This window comes from Pterocles gutturalis, unplaced genomic scaffold, assembly GCF_000699245.1.
Source record: "Pterocles gutturalis isolate BGI_N339 unplaced genomic scaffold, ASM69924v1 scaffold3135, whole genome shotgun sequence".
NCBI classification, from domain to species: Eukaryota; Metazoa; Chordata; class Aves; order Pterocliformes; family Pteroclidae; genus Pterocles; species Pterocles gutturalis.
Genome location: NW_010145544.1, coordinates 6004 through 28118, shown reverse-complemented (window position 1 = coordinate 28118; position 22115 = coordinate 6004). Strand labels below are relative to the sequence as shown.

At 37.5% G+C, this 22115-nt stretch overlaps 1 protein-coding gene across 1 annotated transcript; it reads right to left on the bottom strand.

Annotated features, from left to right (window-relative positions):
* Window positions 1–176: 176 nt before the first annotated feature.
* Window positions 177–22086, bottom strand: BAZ1A (bromodomain adjacent to zinc finger domain, 1A; the record flags this gene model as incomplete). The annotated part of the gene is made up of 7 exons (XM_010085400.1): window positions 177–279; window positions 932–1066; window positions 2848–2935; window positions 4168–4269; window positions 10381–10524; window positions 21555–21833; window positions 22002–22086. Coding segments are annotated over 7 exons (936 nt in total), but the record flags the coding sequence as incomplete, so codon positions are not given.
* Between the last annotated feature and the right edge of the window lie 29 nt (window positions 22087–22115).

The window sequence follows — 22115 nt, the reverse complement described above, 5'->3', positions numbered from 1 at the left end:
ATATATATATATATCAGGAAACAAACATTCTAAACCACTGAAAGGAGCACTTAGCCATAGTGCTCTTATTACATTTTCCCTTTGAAAGGTACAACCCTAAAAATACTCTAATTATGGCCTGCTCTCAGACCTGCAAAAACTGGTTCTACTAGTCATAGGATTAAACCTCAACTTACTCATGGCCCGCATATCTTCTTTTTGCTTTTGGAACCTTGTCTTTTCCCTTGCTACTTTACTTTTGTTTCCTTGGGTATTTTGTTTAGCAGGAATCTCGTCCTCCTGATAGAGAATACAGAGAGGGAGTGAAAAAAAAAACCACAACATAATGTCTACAGTGAAATGACCAGCAACAGATAATCCCAATTTTTCTACAGTTCACTAAAATAAGAATAAAAACAGGCTATAACCGTTTCCCACAAACATACTGAGAGGTCCTGCCTAATACTTGAGGGGGGAGGGAGAAAACTCAAACCTTTTTTTTTTTTTAAATAAAGTTGTTTACAGCACTAAGCTTCTCTGCGTTTAAAAACTGTACCTGAGGGCAAGTGACATAATTGTATCCAAAAGCACAAATTTAAGTTTTTTTAGCAAATGATTTATTAATCATCCCCAGCAGGGACAAGTAGCCTATGCGCCTTCACAACACACTGAAAAGCTAGTTTCTTGGTAGTTTCTTTTTTTTTTTTTTCCCCCCCACAGAATAAGAAAGATAAAAATAAGAAGAAAACATATCAAGTATAGTCCCTTTTACCAACTTAACTATAAAGCAATCTACTTTAATAGCAATTATGTAATACATTCCAATACATCCTCAAAGAAAAAAAGCACATCAATCTTGCATTCCAACTGTTCTGAAAGTTCAGAGAAAATGGAAGAACTTGACGACTATACTGATACGTCTTCACCTAGAATTAAAAACGTTATTACTTACAAGACTAGTAGATGCCCTTTTTGGAGGTCTCCCTCGCCGTCTGCTTGCAGGACTGAAGATAAATGTGGGTGGCTCATCAGGAAAGAAGTAGAAGAAATTTTGTTCTGATAGATTATATTTTGCAATTGATGTTGCCTTAATAAGAAAGATGAAAATGGATACTAAATGTTAAATTCTTACCTTTTCATAAATAAAAGCTAATTAAGAATCACAAATTCACACAAAAAAAAAGACAATAAAAGTAACTAGATTCACAACTGATTAGTTTAGGATTAGAAATAAAACTCTGAAGTAGTATAACCATAGATTTAATCCACCAAGTGGATAATAATGTAACCAGCACAGATTTAGCCTCATTTACTACGATTTTATTTCTTTAGATGCCTTTCAGCAAACACAGCTGGACACAGTCCTCCTAGCAAGCTAGTGAAATGTGTTGAGTACTACTTTTGACAGAGAAAGCCAGAAAACTAATTTACTGAAGAATCACATAATTCTCTATCATACTTAAAGGTGACTTCAGGAAGTCTGCCCTTATCGAGTGATACAGATGAGGATACAAAGGAGACACTCCAAATAGGACATGTTCGTGTAACTGCTGAAATGCAAGGCAATCAGCAAAGGAACAAGGAGATGCTCCACAAAAAGCCCAAAGAGAAGAAGATAGACGCACATGTAATACAGAATATAACAACGTTCCTGAGGCACCAGAAAGCATCACCAGTAGATCACTAGACCCAGCACACTGTATCACATCAAGGACAACATGATCGCTACCAAACTCAAGGAAGGGGGTGGTTTATCCCTTTCAGCTCTATTTTCTTCTATTTCCATTTCTTTTAAAGAGACAGACTTTAAAGTTATAAACTTATTTAGACATTAGTTGCGCCTTTGTCATTTTCCACAGCTTTCAGAGGCAATACTCTCACTGATGTCTCATCAGCACTTTCCTGTGCAGAAGGAGCAGTTACACAGCTGGATGAGGATTCCTCTTAAACACACATACAAAATACAAGACATAATAAACAAACATGCTACTTTCCGAAAAGAAGATGAAGACAAGGAGAATTTTGGGGTCAAGGCTGCAATATGCAGTGAAAGAGTCCAGGATCTCCTGTGGCACAGCAAGCAAAGCAAGAGAAATTGCTGCCTGCTTCATAGGTATGGGAAAAGCTGCTCAATTCCTTGAGTACAAGGAAACCGAAATTCTCTGAGACATCCTGTGTACACTATGATACGAACGTCTGTCTGAACTTGTACTAAGCAGCATCATATAACTCCACATAAGATGACAAAAATATGCATCCTGACATCTTCAACATCTAAAGCCTCATCAAAAGCCCATTCCAGCCACCTGAAGTCTTCAATACTTCTTCCTCACTGAAGAACTGGAGACTGAATTTAATCTACAATAAAATATTTTCCAGCTAAAAACATTACAATTGAATAATATTAGCTTACTGTACCAAAACAGAAACAGTTAATTTTTAATTTGACTTTGAAATACCAGCTACATACCTTGAAGAATGAAAACAACTCACATTAGACTAAGCAAAAATGTATTATGTTTTAATAAATAACATTTTTCTAGGTAAAAGCTCCCATTTTTATTTTGGGTACTTTTCTAAACTGGTAGCTAGAGAAGAAATAAGAGAATTAAATTCTGCCTCATGTACAGAAAAACTATCATCTTGTTTACAAGCAAAAGTTAACAAAACCTGTTTTTGCAGAAAAAGTTGCAGTATTCATCCTTTTATTTTAGAAAGTCAAATACTAACTCAATATATTATACTTACAAAAAGCTAAACTTGATGTAGTTTAAAACAAGAGTCTCTGAGCAGGTAGTAGAGAAGAGCAAAAACAAAAGACTATGTAGGGTCAATATTCTATCCCACAAATTGCTCCTCCTTATTTACCTTGGTTTTAATGATTCCATCATGTGGTTCACAGTGTTGTTTCAGAAAAAGTTTAAGTCTATCACGAGAAAAGAGATGTTTCCTCCGGCTGTATTGGGAAAGAAAGGTAGCATTATCAACTAGTATCTTTAATTACTGTTTAAGTACAGCTGACAATATGTGCAAGAAAACATGTAACAGACCGTATGATTAAGCTTTTTCTCATTTTCATTATAAATTACACCCTTATTATTGTAACTAACAGCCATACTTTGTAATCCCAATTAAAAGTTTCCTTACGAACAAAACAAAACCCAATACTTAACAGTTGTTTTATACATCTGTAATTTTTGTTTTGAAGATCCATGTATGCCCTCTTTTAAATGCACATACGGACAAACTCCACAGCCTATTCATCCCCACTAGATCCTTCAAACATTTCTTTCTATTACAGTAGCTTTTAAAATCTCCAAATAAAACTGAAGTCCAATTGTTTCAGAAGAGGGTGAAAACAAGCAAACAAGGAAAGCAGGAAAGCAGCATTCTCTCAAACAGGGAGGCAGGGCACAGAAGTCTCAAGCCAACAAGTGAGAAGGGTGAATTCACACACTGCTCGGTCAGGCTGCAGCACTCCTTGCTGCAGGACAGCATAAGATCTAAAAGCTTCCCAGCACCCCAGGGAACCTGCACTACTTTAGAGGAAGGAGAAAACCAACTACACAGGAGTAGTGAAGGCAAAACCTAATCTTGATTCATGCTGGAACTAAATTACTTGAAATCACTGAAGTTTTTCTTTAAAGTATCCAGTTTATAAAGTTTTGATACAGAATCTACTCTAAAAAAAAAAGTTTAACATAATTTTTTATTGAATTTAGTTATTTTATTTGAGAAGCAAAAACTCCTTGCAGCTTTCTATTTTAAAGCAGAAAAGCAGTCTGATTGTCAATGTCTGCTCCAGCATTTCAAACCAGCAGTGCAACCACACAGACAGAGCTCACAATGCCAGCAGTTCATCAATATTATAGAATAGGGTTCTCAAACTTTTTTTCACCTACTCAGTTAGTCACAGCAGTAGGCACAGGTATCAGAAGCAACAGCAGGTCTCATCTGTGCACCAACAAAACCACAGAGACTTGTAAGGAGTTGGTATCTCTGTTAGTAAAGCTTGGAACCCTTGCTACAGAAAGCCTGTGAAACACAGTATTTTGTTCCAGTGCCTCTAATTAACAGTTCTAACATATCATTTTTAAATGCCATTTTATTTCAAAAACATCTTACAGTGACCTACATAACTCACACAGTTATAAAGTACAATTTTAACTTTCATATACTAATTTTTACCTTAGTTGAGATGCTTTAACGATAACAGTTTCATATAGTTCTTTTTTAATAGGTTGGACTTTGTATTTGAACAAAGAAGGATCAATTATGGCTTTCTTCTCCCTAAAAAAAATAATTTAAAAGTTAACTACAATCACAAAACATCAGTCTTACACTGCACAAGTTTAATATATTTATATGTATACACAATGGACCTTAAATACCCAGCCATATTTAGTACAGGCTTTAACTTCCACTGGTACCAAAGAGGACCTGTTCACTTCTGCCAACTTTTCTGCCACTAGAGTTACATTCGCATCAAAGACAGTTCCTGCAAGCAACAGGAAAAGGGATCAGGGATGCTGGATTTCTTAGTGGGGAGATGGGAGATGAGAAGGGAAGGGGAAAAAAAAGAGGAAGACAAGTAAAGACATATCCCTATCCCTCAGCAAATCATCTCCTTAACACTCTCAGTACTCATGATGGCAACAGGAAGGCAGAAAAAAGGAGAAAAAGATGATGAAGGAGTACAAGAGACAGAATTAAATAAAATAAAAATAGTAGCCATAAAGCTACGGATCGTATCTCAAAAAGAATAAAGAATAGCCAGAATATTTTTCTGAAATATCAATTTAGAAAAAACACCCTCACCAATGTTCTGAAAATAACAGGAATCATAAGGCAATGCATCTACACTTTAAAATAAATGCTTATTGAGTTACATGGCTTCCTCCCCAAAGCATGCTTCCCTTTTACAGCCATCAGCTACAGAGAACCAGATTTTTTTTTCCTCATCGGAAATATTTATTTAGTTTTAACACAACAGTAACTGTTTTCTTACACCTCTTCCTAGGTGAATAACCACCCAGGTCTGGTGTGTTACCAAAACAAAATTGACTCTTAAGAGTTTTTGCCACAGACAATATACTTTAAATAGTGTGGTATACTTATGGACAGACTTCATGAACAGAGTTAAACTACTGAGATTTTCTTTAAACAATGTTGCATTTTACTATTAAACAACAGAACTAAATTCTCCTTGGGTGGTAATTTGTAATCAAAAGTCCTATTTCTTTATCAGGAAGAATTCAACCGTCATCCTATTTCATCAGTAAGGGAAGGTGAAGAAGTTATGTGGATGAACTAGGAGATTTACATCTATGCATTTCATCATCCTTGTCAGTCCTTCTGGCATTTACAAAATGCTTAAGGGTAGAGTCTGTGACAAAACAAAATAAATCAATATTACACTTGCTATTTTTTACCCTATGAAAAGCACACACAAGAGGTAGTGAACTGGACTTTGCAAGGCTGTTGAATATGAAATTTGCTCCAATTTCTACTTTCCCCCCACTAACCGTGAAATCGAAGTCCAAAGAAATGCAACATTCAGATGACTAATAATAAATACATTAATTCATATAAATGAAGTGTAAAAGAAACAGTACTTAATTTGCAAATTTCTGGAGAAAAACAGTTTACAATAATTATATTATCAACACAGTTAGAAACAAATAAAGGGATAGAAAAGAAGATTTAAACTTTGAAACAGCAACACGTCTACTGGACCTACAGATAAGCACGATGATATACACTGTCTGCCTTGCATGATGCTATCCAAGTTAAAGTCTCAAGTTGAGTCACCCAGACCAGCTCCAACTTAAGAAAAATAATTTTAAAAGCCCACCTAGCTAGTCATATTAGCAAAACAGAGACAAACCGTATAAATAAAGTAATTCGGTATAGCTGCTGGCAAGATTTTAACATCTCTGCCTATAATTTTGTTAAAAGAGGTTTCAGACCATGACTTGGTCTTCCATGATCATCTTCAGTCTCAAGATAGGAAAGCTAAACTAATGAAGGCTGTGACTAGGAATTCCTGGATAGTATCAAATATTAACTTGTTCCCTCACCATGCACCCCTGTGTTTCCAACCCCTTAGTCTAACAAGCTAAAGAAGGACCCAAACAGAAAGTGTTTGAATACAAAATAAAAGGCAGTGTGCCAATATTATACCAAAAGTATATTAACTTATTTATACCTTTTTAATAGACTCTCAGCTCCCATACTGTTCATAATCAAAAGTAGGGCCCAAAGAATAACCAAATGGTTAACTCTTGTATCATTAACCTTTACTTTTTAGCTTCAGTAAATCCTCCTCTCACCTTCAGTGGATCACATGTAACAGCCCCAACCTAATTTCCAAACACAGTTTTTTCTTCTTAGTTTCCGAGTTTACAATTATCCTCCTAAGAAGTCAACATATTCCTGAAATCCTCCACCATAAATCCAAATTTAAAGTCAAAATTTTGCGTAGTGCAGAAAGGGAAGAAAAAGGTCATTCAGTACACATTGAAAGCTTTAAAAATTACATAATTATCTAGTTGCTTTGGCATAAAAGTCAAAATATTATTTTTGCTATATTTTACTTTATAAAACATTATATACAACACACAGGAGTTAGCGAAGGTTAGACCCATTTCACAGCAGAGATCCCCTAAAGAAAGTCTTCATAGGACAGCTCTGACAAACCATCAGATCCAGAGGAAAGAATAACAGAATATCTTGTAACTTTGGAGGTGAAAACTGGAACTGACTCAGCCATATTATACTAGTTACTATTGCACTCAAGTAAACGTGCCTAGCACCTGGCAGAGTCTTGCATTTTTTGAATGAGATTATTCTGAACCACCAACACATAATCATCTCATCAGCCCTTCAACTGCTTTGGCATGGTGACCACATGACCTGGATATAAATTTCTGCTTACAGTCCTGTGGTATTATATTCAGACATCATGGTCTTAAGGTAGCTTTACCAAGAAACTCCTGAGACCTTGTCCTTCTGAGTTACCTTTTCCAGGATATGACTACTTGTATTATTTGGTCTGCGTCTTGCTGGAGCTACCCATATCTTTCAGTATTAACAGAAATAAAAAAACTGCACAGAAAAATATTGAGGGTTAGAAGATCACGAACACATCTAAAAAGAACACGGTTCTCTTTTTCCAAAAAGAGGCAGTGGTTTTTCTTCTTTGCTTTGACTAAGTTTGTGAATGGGAGAAGCCCCCTTGAAGAAAGCTTGCTAAATAACACTATCATTTACATTCTATGCTCCAATGTAAGCCTTACACAGAGGTAATCCGTCCATATATTGATCCTGATAGAAAAGCTTGCTTTTGCACACCTTTGAAGGTTGCTGCTGCCTTTATATCAAGCAATTACAACTGCCCCTTTGGAACTGCAAATATTTTCTGGAATCTGACTAAAACTTCAACATGGAAATATAGCAACCTGAAGACTGATAACAGCATGCTGGACAAGACAACAGCACTTTGCAACAAAATCCTGACTTTGAACCTTTTGATGAAGATTTTAAGCTGCCTTTGATCCAGTACTTTGGTCATTACTCAACACAAAGTGGACTAAGACCTACCATCATTATTACTAGATTCAGGGGATGGAGGGTTGAGAGAGTAAGAAAGGAAAGAGGAAAGATAAGAATTAAAGATGAGGAAAGATTTGCTCTACTGAAGACACTCTAAAGTTTTAATGACAAGCTATGACCACACTTTTTGAAATATCCCATACATTATTTCTTCCCCAAATAGAGGCAGAAACGTAGGTTGAAGGTGGTAAAAATCTGAAAGGTAAGGTTCCACTGGCATTAGTTCCAAAAAATTTCTGTATCCTCTGCCTGCATCCCAAATTTTGCATCCCTTCATCAAAATAAAGATGATATTTCACTTCAAATTAAATCAATGCCCAAATTTACTGCCACAAACCAGACAGTAAGCCAAGAAGAAATTTTTCTTCTAGTATTTCTGATGTGGTTGACGGTTCACATTACTCATAGCCCTGGCAGGAGGAATGACATGAATTAGGCTGCAGCTAGTATTGTATATATTTGGCAGTACAAGCCCCTCAATCTCCAGCCTGCTGTCAAGTGATAAAGCAAACACAAGAGTTCAGCCGTACCCCTAAGCCTAGCAGCTTAAGGTATGAACACTGCTATTCTATGATGACCACTACTCTATGGCACGAGCGGGTCCCAGGGCATAGCATCAACAGTTTAAGAACCTGAGAAGATTGCCACCCTTTGCTTTGCAACCCAGGCCTTACAAGGCAGCCTGTTTTGCTGAGGGAGTACAGGAGTGAGAGCGTCCTGGCCTCTCTTTCTCCCTGTACAACCTCAGCTTTTACTGCAGAACACAATAATTAATCCCTTGTACAGAACGCGTGGCTATTTCTGCCCCACGCAGACAGAAGCAGGGTCAGAGAAAGGTTGGGATCTCTAATGACATCTATTTTCAGTTGAGATTCTCTAGCCTTACAGATTCTTTAGGAAAAATATTTGCAGATGGCCCATCAATCTGTGCTGTGCTCCCCTCCCCCTCTCTCACAAACACACCGAGCATCTGCTGCACCATTGTTTAATGGCACTGCAGCCTTGCATGAAGGCTAGGTCTCAAAACCTGGAGATTTGTGTGCAGATGGAGGCAGAACAGTGGTTCTGCACATATCAGCTTGACGCTGCTCCCAAGGCAAACAACATCCATACTTTCCACGTCCACGTTTCTCCATAAACAGAAAAATAGAGTCCCTAAAGTAATCGATTAGGGTTGCAACAATGTCATCCAGTTCAGTGGGATTCCTTATTATTATCAGTAAGGGTATACAGAACCTTAGATGCCACTATACAAAAATTGACAACAATGCTCGACTTTTCAGATAGATTTTAAAAGTACAGCAAATACTTTCCAAGTTTGCATACACCCAGAATATATCCAGAAACTAACTGGAATGTTATTACACACTTGTATTTGTTACAAAATGACTCACTTAAAACTTCCAGTAAGCATTTAAAGCCGTAAGAGGTTGGCATTTTAAGCTTGTAGCATAAACGTTTATCTTTCTAAGAGAACAAAGCTATTTTCCCTCCCTTCTCTGCATTGTCATAATCAGTAATCAGCTGGGGAGAACCACGGACTGACTGGGACTGTAAGACTCAGTCTTACTACCAGCTCTGCATGCATGGAAGTGACAGCAATATAAAGGGATCAATCCCACTGTCAGCTCTGTGTGCACTTGCATTATTCCAAGAATAACCTCCTTTCAAATGCCATATGCCTTGTGGAATACCGAAAGTGCATTTATTTTCTCAAAGATGTAGAACATCTTCATGAACAACTTGGACGCTGCTTTCAAGAGACAGCAGAGAATTTTAAAAACTATTTATTCCCTGTTATTTTCTTAGCCAAGTGAGGAGCTCCACCCTAGTTATTCAAGGCATGTCAGGATATGGAAGTCCTCATGCAGCAATCAATGAGAGTAACTCCTGCATCCACATGACATTTCAGTCAATGACAGTTCATGTAAAACCTTTATGTTCCTAGATACAAGACTGGGGCCCACTTCAAACCCTCTTCTTTCATCAACGTTGTTCTTGTGAAGCACAGAAATCTTTCTTCTCATTATACTGCTAGGATAAGCTGCATATATAAGCTCAATAACTGGTCAGTAAAGGGATAGATACTCCAAATTAAACACCACAGTTATAGCCAAGAAGGTCTTTCATTCAATGTTACTAAGCTACTCCAGCCTAAAGACAGTTCCTTAAGACAAGACACAGAATGTTTCACTGCACCTAAAATCATAATTGAATCCATGAAATCCAGTGATAAATATTTATATGGATACATGCACAATGAAGAAGACTGGACATTTTTATATTTTCAAAACAAACACATGAAGTCTCTCAAAAGACTTTTCAGAGAGTTCCAGTAAGACCATATCCTCTTATTATAAGGCAATCTCAACTCCGAGCCCACTGATGAAAGTGAGGTATTACATCACGCTAAGTAGTGATAAACTGTAGAAATACAAAACATTACTGCATTTTCCAAGCTATAGTAGCACAGGTTCTGCAGCACAGAGAGGACTAGTGATGGGCATACATGTCTCTTCCACCCTCTCTCAACAGAAGCACTGTCATTCCAAACCAATTAACAGTGATTATTCTGTAGGTACTCCGTTTCTCATAACACACAGTTCTCTTGGGGGATTATACATAGCATAACTGACACCTGTGAATATTCAGCTTGTCACCTGCAGCTGGCTGAACACTCACAATCCATAAAGATCAAGTAATTTGTTTTGGTCAGCCCCTGACATGTCTGCTTTAGTCTCTTTTCCACCCAGCCCAAATGCTTTATACTGTGAAAGTATCGTTTACCCATTTTGTGCAGAGCTGTTGTGTGTTTCTGACTCGTCACTGTCGCTGATGACAATTGTGTCTCCGTCAGTGCTGCTGGCATGGCCATTCTCCATTCCATTGTGATGGGCTGGAGCTATGACTTCCAAAATCTTACACTGCAACCTGAAATAAATCACAGACATTTATTACCAAAGTCTTTCACTACTGCAAGTAGTCTAAAGTTGTAGCAGATGTTGTTTTAAGAATACATATATAACTGAACATTGTATTGTCTACTAAACAAGTAAATTTCTATGAGACTTGCACAGTAATACTAGATAAAATATTAATTTCATTAGTTCCAAATGAACAAATTCGTCTGCTTACACAGCTATCAGCTTCACTGCAACAAATCAAGCCACTGGTAGAATTTTTTTGTGTGTTTGTGAATTTTTTTTTTCAGTTCTCATGTAAGTAAACTACAAGTTAACTTAATGTGTTAATTTAAAACTAGACACCAAACCTTTCACATTTATTTTGATAGCAGTTAAAGAAAAAATTTTGAGATCCAAGTATTTTTACTTATAAGAGATCATCTTCTACTGCTGTCAATGACCTAAATAAACAAGACTGAAATGATCATTATGCATCTAATCTTAATAATGGCCCATTTATCTGCTGACACATATTAAGGCTCCATCTGGCATGCACACAATTGACAAAACAAGTCTATCCCTTTGCCATCCTGAATGCTAGTTATAAAAGGCAGAATTAACTACATATTAAAAGTATAATTAATCGGCACTTCATGCTGGGTAACTATTACAGCTGGTTCTTAACCATGAACTGTCACCCCTTTCTGGAAATCCATAGTTCATATATTTTAGTTTAATCTCCTAAAGCCCTGTCTGCTTCATGAAAATTAACTATTGCAGTCAATGGATACTGTCACATACTACTACTAAACACTCCAAGGGTGGAGGGGAGAAAGAACACAATAATTCTCTTATTTAGGCACCCAACACTGTCACTTGAAATGAATAAAATGGAGAATACATGAAGCACAGGGCATGAATTAGCATGGCATCACACCTAAGTTAAAAACAAACAAAAACTGCCAACAAATCTATGACAGATAGATTCTAAGTGTTCTTCTATCTGAACTGAACACTGTCAGAAAGGAAACAATGTCAAATCATTTCTTACAACACCTCTTTCTGCAAGCAGACAGTACTATCCAAAATCTGCACGCATTGAGGGGGGAAAAAAAAAGAACGGAGCAGAGGGAGAAAAGCTGAAAATATAGAATCACAGAATCACAGAATGGTTTGGGTTGGAAAGGACCTTAAAGATCATCAAGTTCCAACCCCCCTGCCATGGACAGGGACACCCTCCACTAGCCCCTGCTCTCCCTTTGATTTTTTTCTATTTCGTTTACTATTTGAAAACCACTAGAGGGAGTGCATATACACTAAATTTGCAATCACAGGAAAACAGACACATGAAAGCTAAATCACAACCTATGCTACCTAATGCCATGAAAGGACAAAGAGGCTAAAACACACACACACACGAATCAATCTCCCTGGACAAAAAGATTTGAATATTTAGTCACCAAGTATTTTACTAACACTTAATTTACCTGCTTATCCATCAGACAGCCCTGTAATTTACAAGGTATCCCATCTCCTTCTGTAAGAATGGAATTTATATACTCTATATACTTGATTCGGTAAGTAGGAAAATCCTCAATACAGATGCCTTTTTTTTCCCTTTTTATTATTAAACAGAAAGAATGACTAATGGAATAAGCTGTCACAAAAAGCAAGTAATTCTCCATCCTCTGTGCCTTCATTCCAATTACTACCAGAAATCTTCGGGTAAGGAAACCTAGGTCAATAAAAGCACAACCCAATTAATTTAATGTTTACTGATGGACAGGAGATTAAAGAAACCAATGCAACCACTCCTTCTGGTATTAAAGAAATAATAATCTACAAATGAAGCCTTTTTTTAGCCTTGCTATAGTCAAGTCATGGCTAGTAGCAGGCAATTCCCTAGGCTAAGAGAGGCAAAGAAACTCTTCTCCTAGTGTGAATGAAGGTCTGCTCTTCTCAGTAACCTAATGATTCCCTGAGTTCACTTATTAAGACTCTTATTTTATATCATAAGGCATATAAAACAGCAGAGCTGAAAGTTGAGGCAAGAAACTCAAGTGAAACATACTACACTATATATAAATGAAACACTTTCTAAAAATTATATCTTAAGATTTTTACAGACCTTACGTCAAAGTCAAACCATGCTCACTCACTATTTCCCATAAAATAAGACCTGTGGGCACTTCATTCTGAAAAGACAGCAGCATTAAAGTAAATAAATAAATACATACCCTAATTTCCCCCTCAGTCAGGAAACACTTTCTTCAAATAACAATAAATATTGTAAAAAAAGTTTACAGACACACTAACTGAATCCCAAAGGTATTCAGAAAAGCATCTGACAAATTGAGAAGAGAGCTATCGTGAACTTCTACGCAACAGTCCCAGCAACTCTACCTCAGACCAAAGCCAACAGCTGTAAAAATAAACCTGCAAAAGAACTACCCTGTACTCAAAGTTTTGCATACCTTCTTCAGCACTACAGGCTGATATCAACAACAGGGTACAGGTCCTCTGACCTGTCCCAAGGATGGCCTTTACACTCACAGCTACACTCAGAAATCAAGCTCTTTGAAGTCTCTTACGTTATGGGAAAGATTCCAAGAAGTGCTTGGCCTATATGATTAAAGAAGGAGGTGTTTGAAGAAAGAATACCACAGGAGGCTGTAAGTTTTAAACACAAACACAGAGACAATGTAATTTTTTTTAAAAAAATACCAGTGCACATCTTTCTCGCTCAAATAAAAAAAAACTAAGATCTTCCATTGATTTCCATGAATTTTGGGTAGAACTGGTCAGCTGCACAAGTGAAAGAACATAACTGACTCCAGCAATCTAAGGACAAGAGACACTGACTAGAGACTGCGGCACAGGACATAGTTTCTCTGGAAACCCAACTCCATCAGTCCCTCTCTAGAAGAACAATTCTGGGCTGTGCTTTGAAGGGCACCTTAACACAACTAGTAGAAAACTTTAAGGTTGGACTGAACCCTGTCAATCCCTGAAGAATCGTAAGGAAGCTGCTGGCTGAAGGTGTACAAAAGCAAACTGCACCTGCAGCCTCGGGCTGCTGCTCTGCAAGACGCAAGATCCACCAAAGGAGGAAATCTTCCCTTGCCATTCCTCCCTCCAGCCATATACTTGGTGTGGTGCTTGCTTTTTGTAGCTCTGGCACTCAGTATCATTTATTTATTGCCATTAGAATGAATTCAACTACCTGACAAGACAAAACAAACAAAACTAACCCCATGTGAAGAGCTGGGTAAGTTTGCGTTTCATCAGCTACTTCAAGCAGTTCACTGAAGGATCTGATGAGAACTACAGCATGAGCAAGAGACAAAAATTGACCACAGACAAAAGCAGAGGATGAAGAAGTAGCAAGACCTATCTCATTTAGGTGCCCTGAGACACTATAACTTCTTGAGTAGCTCAGTGATTTCAGTAGTTTATCCATCTTAACTGAAAAGCAACACCCAGGCAAGTGAGCACTGTGATCCCTGGGATACTAGGAAAGTCTGTTCCAGGGAAACCACACACCTAACAAGGTATTTGGGCAACACATGGCACATGCTTCAAACTCACAAGTAGTCCAAGATGAGAGCGATTCAGGAAAACCCAGAACAAAGGGTAAGTATAACTTACTTGCCAAATGTCTCTTTCATTCAGCTCAGCAACTCAAAGGCAGGCACACTGCGGGTATCTCCATCTACCTCTGCTGAAGCAGTAGACCACCACAATTTGGAGAAATAGAAGCTGTGCTCCACTATGTAACAGGCCAAAAACAGCCATCCCAGGATGTCAAGCAGAAACCTTCACCCTGCAACTGTCAGCACTTTCAGCAACCCTGCAACTATCAGCAACTATCAGAACTCAGAGAAGTTCTTCCCAAATGCCAAGTAGACGTTTAAATCCAACTCACAAGCTGTGAGAGACCACTTCTCACTGCCGGTCAATTGAGCATTGTGCACAACAGCTTTTCATGTGGCAGGCGCTAACTACTGTGACAGAAACAACAATCTGGTACTCTGCTATGTCCTCATTTCAAGTCAAAAAACAAGATCCCTTGAAGGCCCAGGTGAATTATAAATGTGCCTCTGGATGTTTTACAATAAGCAGACAAAAATCATTCCTTGGATGCAGAAGGGTGCTTCAAATGGGCAGCGGGGAAATACTGCAATACTTTGAAGACAATTTTTAACACAGAAAACAATGATCAATGAATCAGAAGGAAAAGGAAATTCACCTTTTAAATAGACACACAAATAAAATCAAAGTTTTTTCAAACACCAAAATTAAAGAGCACACCTTTTCTAATAGCATGTAAAGTTACCTGAATACAGAAAACCTCAAAAAGAGTAATAAGGAGCTATAGTAGCAAGTACCAAGAAGTACCAAAAAAGCTGTAGCCGCATTCTGTTCTGTCAGCTTTTAGCAAGTTTTTAAGAAGTAAATGTCAGATAAGCGCACTAACTCATCCTTGCCCTAACAGTTCTCATACACCTGAAAGTAATTAGAGAGATAAAAGCAAGGCAAGATCTGAAGTAAAAAGTGACATCTTTTACTAAGCTTACTGGTACAGTTTAATGCACACACAAAACAAAAGCACACAACAAGGAGACACGTTTTATGCATGTAATGGCTTCCTGAAGTACAACAGGAGCTGCTGTTGTTGAGTTTTAGCATCTTCACTTGTCTGTCAAGTTATAGATAAGATGGTATGTTTCAAAGAAACTAGTAAGACGCATGTTTTTGCTTAGGACAAGAGAATCCTATATACACAGTAGCTGCATCAGCTATCTCATGTGGAATTAGGACAGCACTAACTATATGCATCATTTTGACAGCCTAGCCTTCAGTTCATAGTTTGTACCAATTAAAAAAAAAAATCATAAAACAAACAAAAACCAAACCCCATAACTTAAAATTTATAGTTACAGAAGTAGAGAGTGTGCACAGAAATGAGAGCTAACAGAGGTTGGCAGTGCCAAAATAGTTTTAACAGCTGTTCAACAATCTGTAAGAAAGGAGTTGCAGGTTCTCTCCCAGATATCATAATCTCATAGCATCCATTAATCAAACACAAATATATTTATTAGTCAACACATACAAATATATTTATATCCCAGAGGACTTAAGGGCAGTGGAAAGTGAATTCCTTAAACATTTTTCCAGTCCAGGAGTTGACTGATCCCTAAATAGCAATGCTAGAAGAATGCAAACTGTACTTGCTCTACGAATAGGTAAGCTGCTCTCTAGTACTGTCAGCTATGCTGTTTCCTAAGTCCCACACTAACTTTGCTACTGGAATTCAAATTCACCTTTCAAAATAAAGTAGGAAACTTTCTTTGTATGCAGGAACTTATGCTTAAGTCTTACCACTACAAAAACCAGACTATAACTTTCTGACTCTGGAGATATTAGCTCCAGTGCCTCTGCATTCAGTCAGATTTGAAGCCTACAGGTCAAAGGGGAAAATTTGTTGGTGGACTAAAAAATAATTTAAATTCACTGTAACTCGTTAGAGTCTAAACATGGAAGACACTTTCCCTTTTACTACCTAGTGGTCTTATATTAACTTATCCTAGTGCTCAGAAGACAACTATATTTAAGCAAGTAATACCTTGTTGCCAGTTTGAATGAAAAAGTTGGAAAAATAGCTATAACCTTATCTCTTACAAGGATTATCTCCTACCATCCTAACTCCCTATCAGCTAGGCATAGTCATGACCAGCAACATGCTTCCTGTACCCCAGTTAAGACTTACAGTATGCAAATCTTTTAATTGGCCTGCTGCAGTGGTTAATCCACTGCAAACAGTCCTAAAGCACTGAGACCCCAGCCAAACAATGGACGAGTTAAAAAAATAAGTTTCACTTACAGACAAGGTTGCTCTGCAATTATCTAAGTTTCCTACAGCTTGGCAATGGTCAACATCACATCATTCAGAACAGAGAAAGGATGTTAACCTACACGTAATGTATGATCAAACGCAGCCATCTTCCTAACAGAGAACTTTGTCTACTACTTCTCCAAGTAGGTTAATTTTAAAAACACTACGTTCTCTTAAAGCATTCTGGTGTCACTTGCTCACAGGCAAGTATTCATTTGCAGTGGTGTCATCTAGTGGTCCAATTCAACGAAAAAAGGTATTGTGATATTCCTTTTTTTATATCTGCCACATTTGGTATGATTTCTTCTTTCTTATACACTACCTTTAAGCAACCTATTTCAGTCAGTGAATGGTTGACTTTTTACTTAATTTCCATACTAATTGATGGGCAATAAGCTCCATGGGGGAAGGGAAGGCATGGTCACATAGGCTATTTTTAAGGGCGGGGGAGGGGGAGCTGAAGACCTAGTAGAGTTGTCCAACCTAAAACCTCAGATCTCTTCACTGCTCGAGTCAGACTGCGAGCTTATAGATTAATTAACTACTTATCGTACTGCTCACTTGTATAGGAGGTTTAGGCTGGATATTAGAAAAAATTTCTTCACTGAAAGAGTGATCAGGCATTGGAACAGGCTGCCCAGGGAAGTGGTGGAGTCACCATCCCTGGAGGTGTTCAAGAAACGTGTAGATGTGGTGCTTAGGGACATGGTTTAGTGAGTTAGGTGATGTAGGCTGACTGTTGGACATGATGATCCTTGAGGTCTTTTCCAACCTTAATGATTCCATGATTCTATATCCTAATAAAGACAGCCATTATTTCTCGTGATAGCACCCAGAACACTGACGATAAATCACAACTGGTTGTTTACACATGCTTTATATGTAGTTTTTTCTCCAACAAATTAAAAAAAAAAGGGCACACTGCTGACCTCAAGCAGAAAAGAACAGGTCCTATAGCTGAGTGAGTTAGACTGTTGAAGGTTTTATTTGACGTGTCTGAGGCATTCACTGAGGTTATTTTAGGTAGGCTTTCCTCACCATGTAGGTCTCAACTTTTAGGTAACTGACTTTAGATGCCAAGATGTTGAAAATCAATTTCACAAGTTTTAAGTACCAATAATACAACACAGTACTAAGACAGGAACAAATGGACAGGTTACTGCAAGAGATGCCATTCCTTGTGGAAAAACAAAAGGCCATCTAAAACATTATGGGTCTTAAACTTTCTGTTCTGAAGCTGAAACATAGGAAGCAATTCCAGTGAAGTGGTCAACATTTTTCCTCTACTTAAATAAAGTGTGAGCTAAAACATTAGCTGCTTATTTTACATCTTAACTGATCGTGGCTAACATGAAATATTGCTCTAATCTTCCCCTCCCCAACAAAATCTCAGATAATTTCCATGCTTTTTTCAATAAATTACTTGCCATAAACAGCAATTTGACATTCTAAATAACAGTACTTACAGTGTCAGCTGTTTTCAATTCCTTGGCAACTCAGACAAATTTAATTCGAGATTAACATATATGATGTTTCTGACGTTTCAAATAATAACTTTGTCTTTTATGAAGGCAGTACTAGGAAAACCTTGTTACACAAATCCTACAGTTCTTAACTGGGAATCCAAGCACCTCATGTTTTAAAGCATAGCACAGCTGCCACTCCGGAGAAAAGCCAGCCTTAGTTTGGCCAGAAAAGCTGGACACATACAAACCAAAAAAAGCTGGCCATTTTTTAATCAATACATCATCTGAAAGAGTTAAAGAGCAAGCAGAATTATCTCCTTGTTGCTTCCACTAGACTACCAAATTGCATGCATCATTTTCAGACACTGACTGAAAAAGCCACTTCATAGGACTGGGGGCTTTCTCTGCCATTTCCTTCTGGTTGGTAAAGGCTGTTAAGATACCAGAGATACCAAAACAAAACAACTGAAGTTTCTCCCACCAGGCCTCAGCAACAAGGCAGAAGCAGCAAAATTCAAAACTGAGCAGAACAACAAAAGGCTAAAAACGAGAAGAGCCTGGTAAGACCAGAAAAAGCAATGGGGCATCAGATTCTACAACAACCGGAACACACAGGTTGGAACACACAGGTTGGATATAAGAACCATCGGTCTTAAAAAAAAAAATCTTCCTTCTGCCAAGCCTCTGCAAAAAGCATTTGTCCTCTTACTCTTTCTAGATCACCTGTCCATTGCTTACTGTACTATAGACGACTTCATATGCTCAAGATAGAAACATTTACATTAAGACAAAATACTAAACTTTCTAGTGTTTGGGTTCCCTCCCATTTACTTCGTTCAAAATCTAGAAAGCTGCATCAAAGCAATCTATCCTACAAGAATATTACATGTGCAAAGTTAAGAGTTATAAAATATCAATACTTAAATTGCTTGAGCAACCCCTGGTCATACATGCATTATGTTGTAGGCTGCACATTAAATAATCCATGGAACTCACATAACAAACTATCCTACTGACATCATGCATGCAAAAAACTTCATATGTAAATACAGTGGAACAGTTTACAACACCATAACACAACTGGGTTTTCACAATCTGACAACTTTTCTCAATTTCATAGGATGCTATTACACTATAGGCAGACTGTGAACGTTTTTGCTAGGCTAGAAAAGATCACAAAACTATAGCTGCACATGACAAACACATGCAAATCACTCTGTTGAACAGCTGTGTTATATACAAGTAACATGAGTTGGTATACTTAATCTCCACTGTAGTACTTCAAAATATAGGTTGAAGTCAACTGCTAATTGAGCAGAAGAACAACTATGCCTCACCTCCTCCCACTTGGCATTCTTTAATTATGTATCTCTAAGCATAAGAATCCCTCTGCATTACTGTGCACTGTTTCCTGGATTTAGTATTAAAGGTCTGTCGTAGCTCTCTGCTATACATTTGTTTGGAATATCAGTGGCATACAATCAGCTAAAGCAATTTTTTCACGCTTCATTTCACCAGACAAATATATACTTACGTAATTTAAAACATACTATCTCTAGCAGGTTAATTTTAAATGGAAATAAAATTTAACTGAATCTTTGGTATTTTGAATTCTATCTAGCCCATCCCAAAGGCTTAAGGAATTTAGCTTATATTCTATTAATATCTTGATCTGTGAAAGTGGAACATAAACACAAAATTGATATGTATCTTAACACAACTTTCAATAACCAAAAAGATTGATTAAAGTCTAGTAAAAAAAAAAATCTTCATGAGATGGAATCATAGCACAACTGTATCTGTACAGAATTCAGCTTACATGGTAAATAGAAACCATTTCGTTAGGGCAAACTTAAAAACTGATCTATGATAGACTAAAAAGAACAGTGAAAGGGATTCTGAATTTCAAAAGACAAAGAAACAAGACAGAATTGTATTTATCACACATAAGGCTACTTTTCATTTAAGCTTTGAAAAGCTAAGAGGGACATGCATAAATATTTTAGCCAAGAATTTAGAAAAGTAACAGAGACACAGGAGGGTTGCTCTTGGGGAAAAGTTTGTCCTTCTAAAGCATTCTTTTTGATATTTGTTTGGAAACTGACAGTACCTTCTAAGACTGAAAACAATAGCATTTCATTGAGAAAATGAAAAGCAACACCTGAACTACACTGACAGTTCATAATATTCAGGTTTCTAGTTTTAAAAAAATAAAAAACTTATTCTGTAAGCAAAATTACTGTATTACTAGTGGTAACCTGAGTGTAGTCATTAGACAAGTATAAAGATGAGAAAGCTAGAAACAAACTTTGGATATACGTTTTCTGTACAGAAAGCAGCAACTCTATTGAAGTTGTTCTTGTCCTGGCTTTGCAGACTGAGACTTCACCGGTCGAAAGAAACAGAGCAGGAAAGGGATGGAAAGCTTTTCTGGTAAGTGCTGACCTTATGTACATACCCACACAAATTTCCTTACAACTTATCTCCTGCAGCACATCAACAGATTTTCTTCCTGGTGTACAAAATTTGTCTTAAATAAGATCTGTATCAGCACTAAAAAACTCATGCAGAATAATAATCATGTTCTCCAATGACCATTTTGAACCAGCACACTCCTGTCACCCAATATACACCAAGATGACATGCCAAGACCTTAGGCTACGCACAGAAGCCCTGTCTACTCTGTGGTGAGAGCTGGCATCTTCCTCCTGAAAAAAGCAAAACAACACAACCCCACAAGACAACAACAAAAAAACAGCAACAGCTGATCACACAAAGGCTTTAGCACACATTCTGCAGGTATTTCCAAGTTGAACATGTTCAAGTCTTTCCCACTTTAAAACTCGGTTAGGTAAAACTGCAAACTCATTTAGACAAAACATGAGCCCTTTCTAGTCCTCTCCCAGAAGCCGCTTTAAAGAAAGATTCAAGCTAGCTATGTGTTGTAGGACAACTTATTTATACTACAGAACATATGTACCAACGATACGAGAAAGAAAGCATCTGAAGCTCAAAATTCTCCCAAGTTTTTAACCAGTCTAAGAGAACAATAAAAGTGCTTGCAATGTGTATAAGAGTAAGCGTAACACTAACTCTGAGTGGGGAAAAACCTCATCACACTAACTCCCAGATAATCACATATTACAAACATTTTATGATTAATTCTCAACTTCTCCAAGAATGCAGTCACAATTTTCATTGCTGCCTAAAAAAGCAAAAATTCAACTTTCATCAATTCTTTAAGCTTTCAATAGTTCAGCCATTCTGAGTACACAAAACACCATGTGATAAATTACATTCTGGGTGATTCATCAAAACTTTCATATGATTTTTAATGCATAGCTTCCCCTAGTTTCTCATTAAATCTCATTCTACAAACAATCCACATTCCTCACACCAGGGGACTGACGTGCCTTTGCAAATTCACCATGTGGACCAAGTAACTGCAATGTCAAGACTTGGGAGAGCTGTCCTGCCTCCACAGCAGCTTCTAAGCTAAGGAAAGAGATATCAAGCCCAGCGATACAATCCTACTATTAAAGAATAAAGTCAGAAGAAACAGTAACAGTATCACTAGCTTACTTCAGGTGTGTTTGACACAGTTTGTTATCCTGATTTTTGGTTTACAAAAAGCTCACACAAAAACCACCCACACCAAACAACAAGAAATATGTATTTGTTTTTAGATCTACTTACCTTGCACCATTATTTCTAACTACTTCCACTGTTTCACCAACAAAATACCGATCCTTGACATAAGCATAGATTTCATCACAGATCTCATGAAGTCGGGAGCGATGGGTAAGGGTGGCCAAGTAGAGAATTGGAATGATGAGTGCCTCTGGAAAACTCTGAAGATTAAGTCTGGCTTTCTTCTCTGATTCCACTGCTTCCTGATATGTGAGTCCTGGTTTACCTGTGATAGCACAGCTCCACACAAGGCTGTTGCACAGAATGGTGCGTTCAAAAAAATCACTGAAAAGAAAGGGGGGGGGAAGGTGTGGAAGAGAGAAAGAAAACGGTTGAGTTCTGACTGTTTTCAATTTGCTCATAATTAATACAGCAGCAAATTTGTTTTACGAGTCTGAAATGCAAAGGCAGCTCTACTCCTGTACAGGCTGTAGATAATCAAGGGTTACTTACTACTTTTTATCCATGGCATGGTAAATCACTACTGTAAAAGCAAAGTCTTCTCTCACTACAGTAACAGCATCAAAAGCTAGAAGTGCTGCAAACAAATATTCACATATAAGAAGC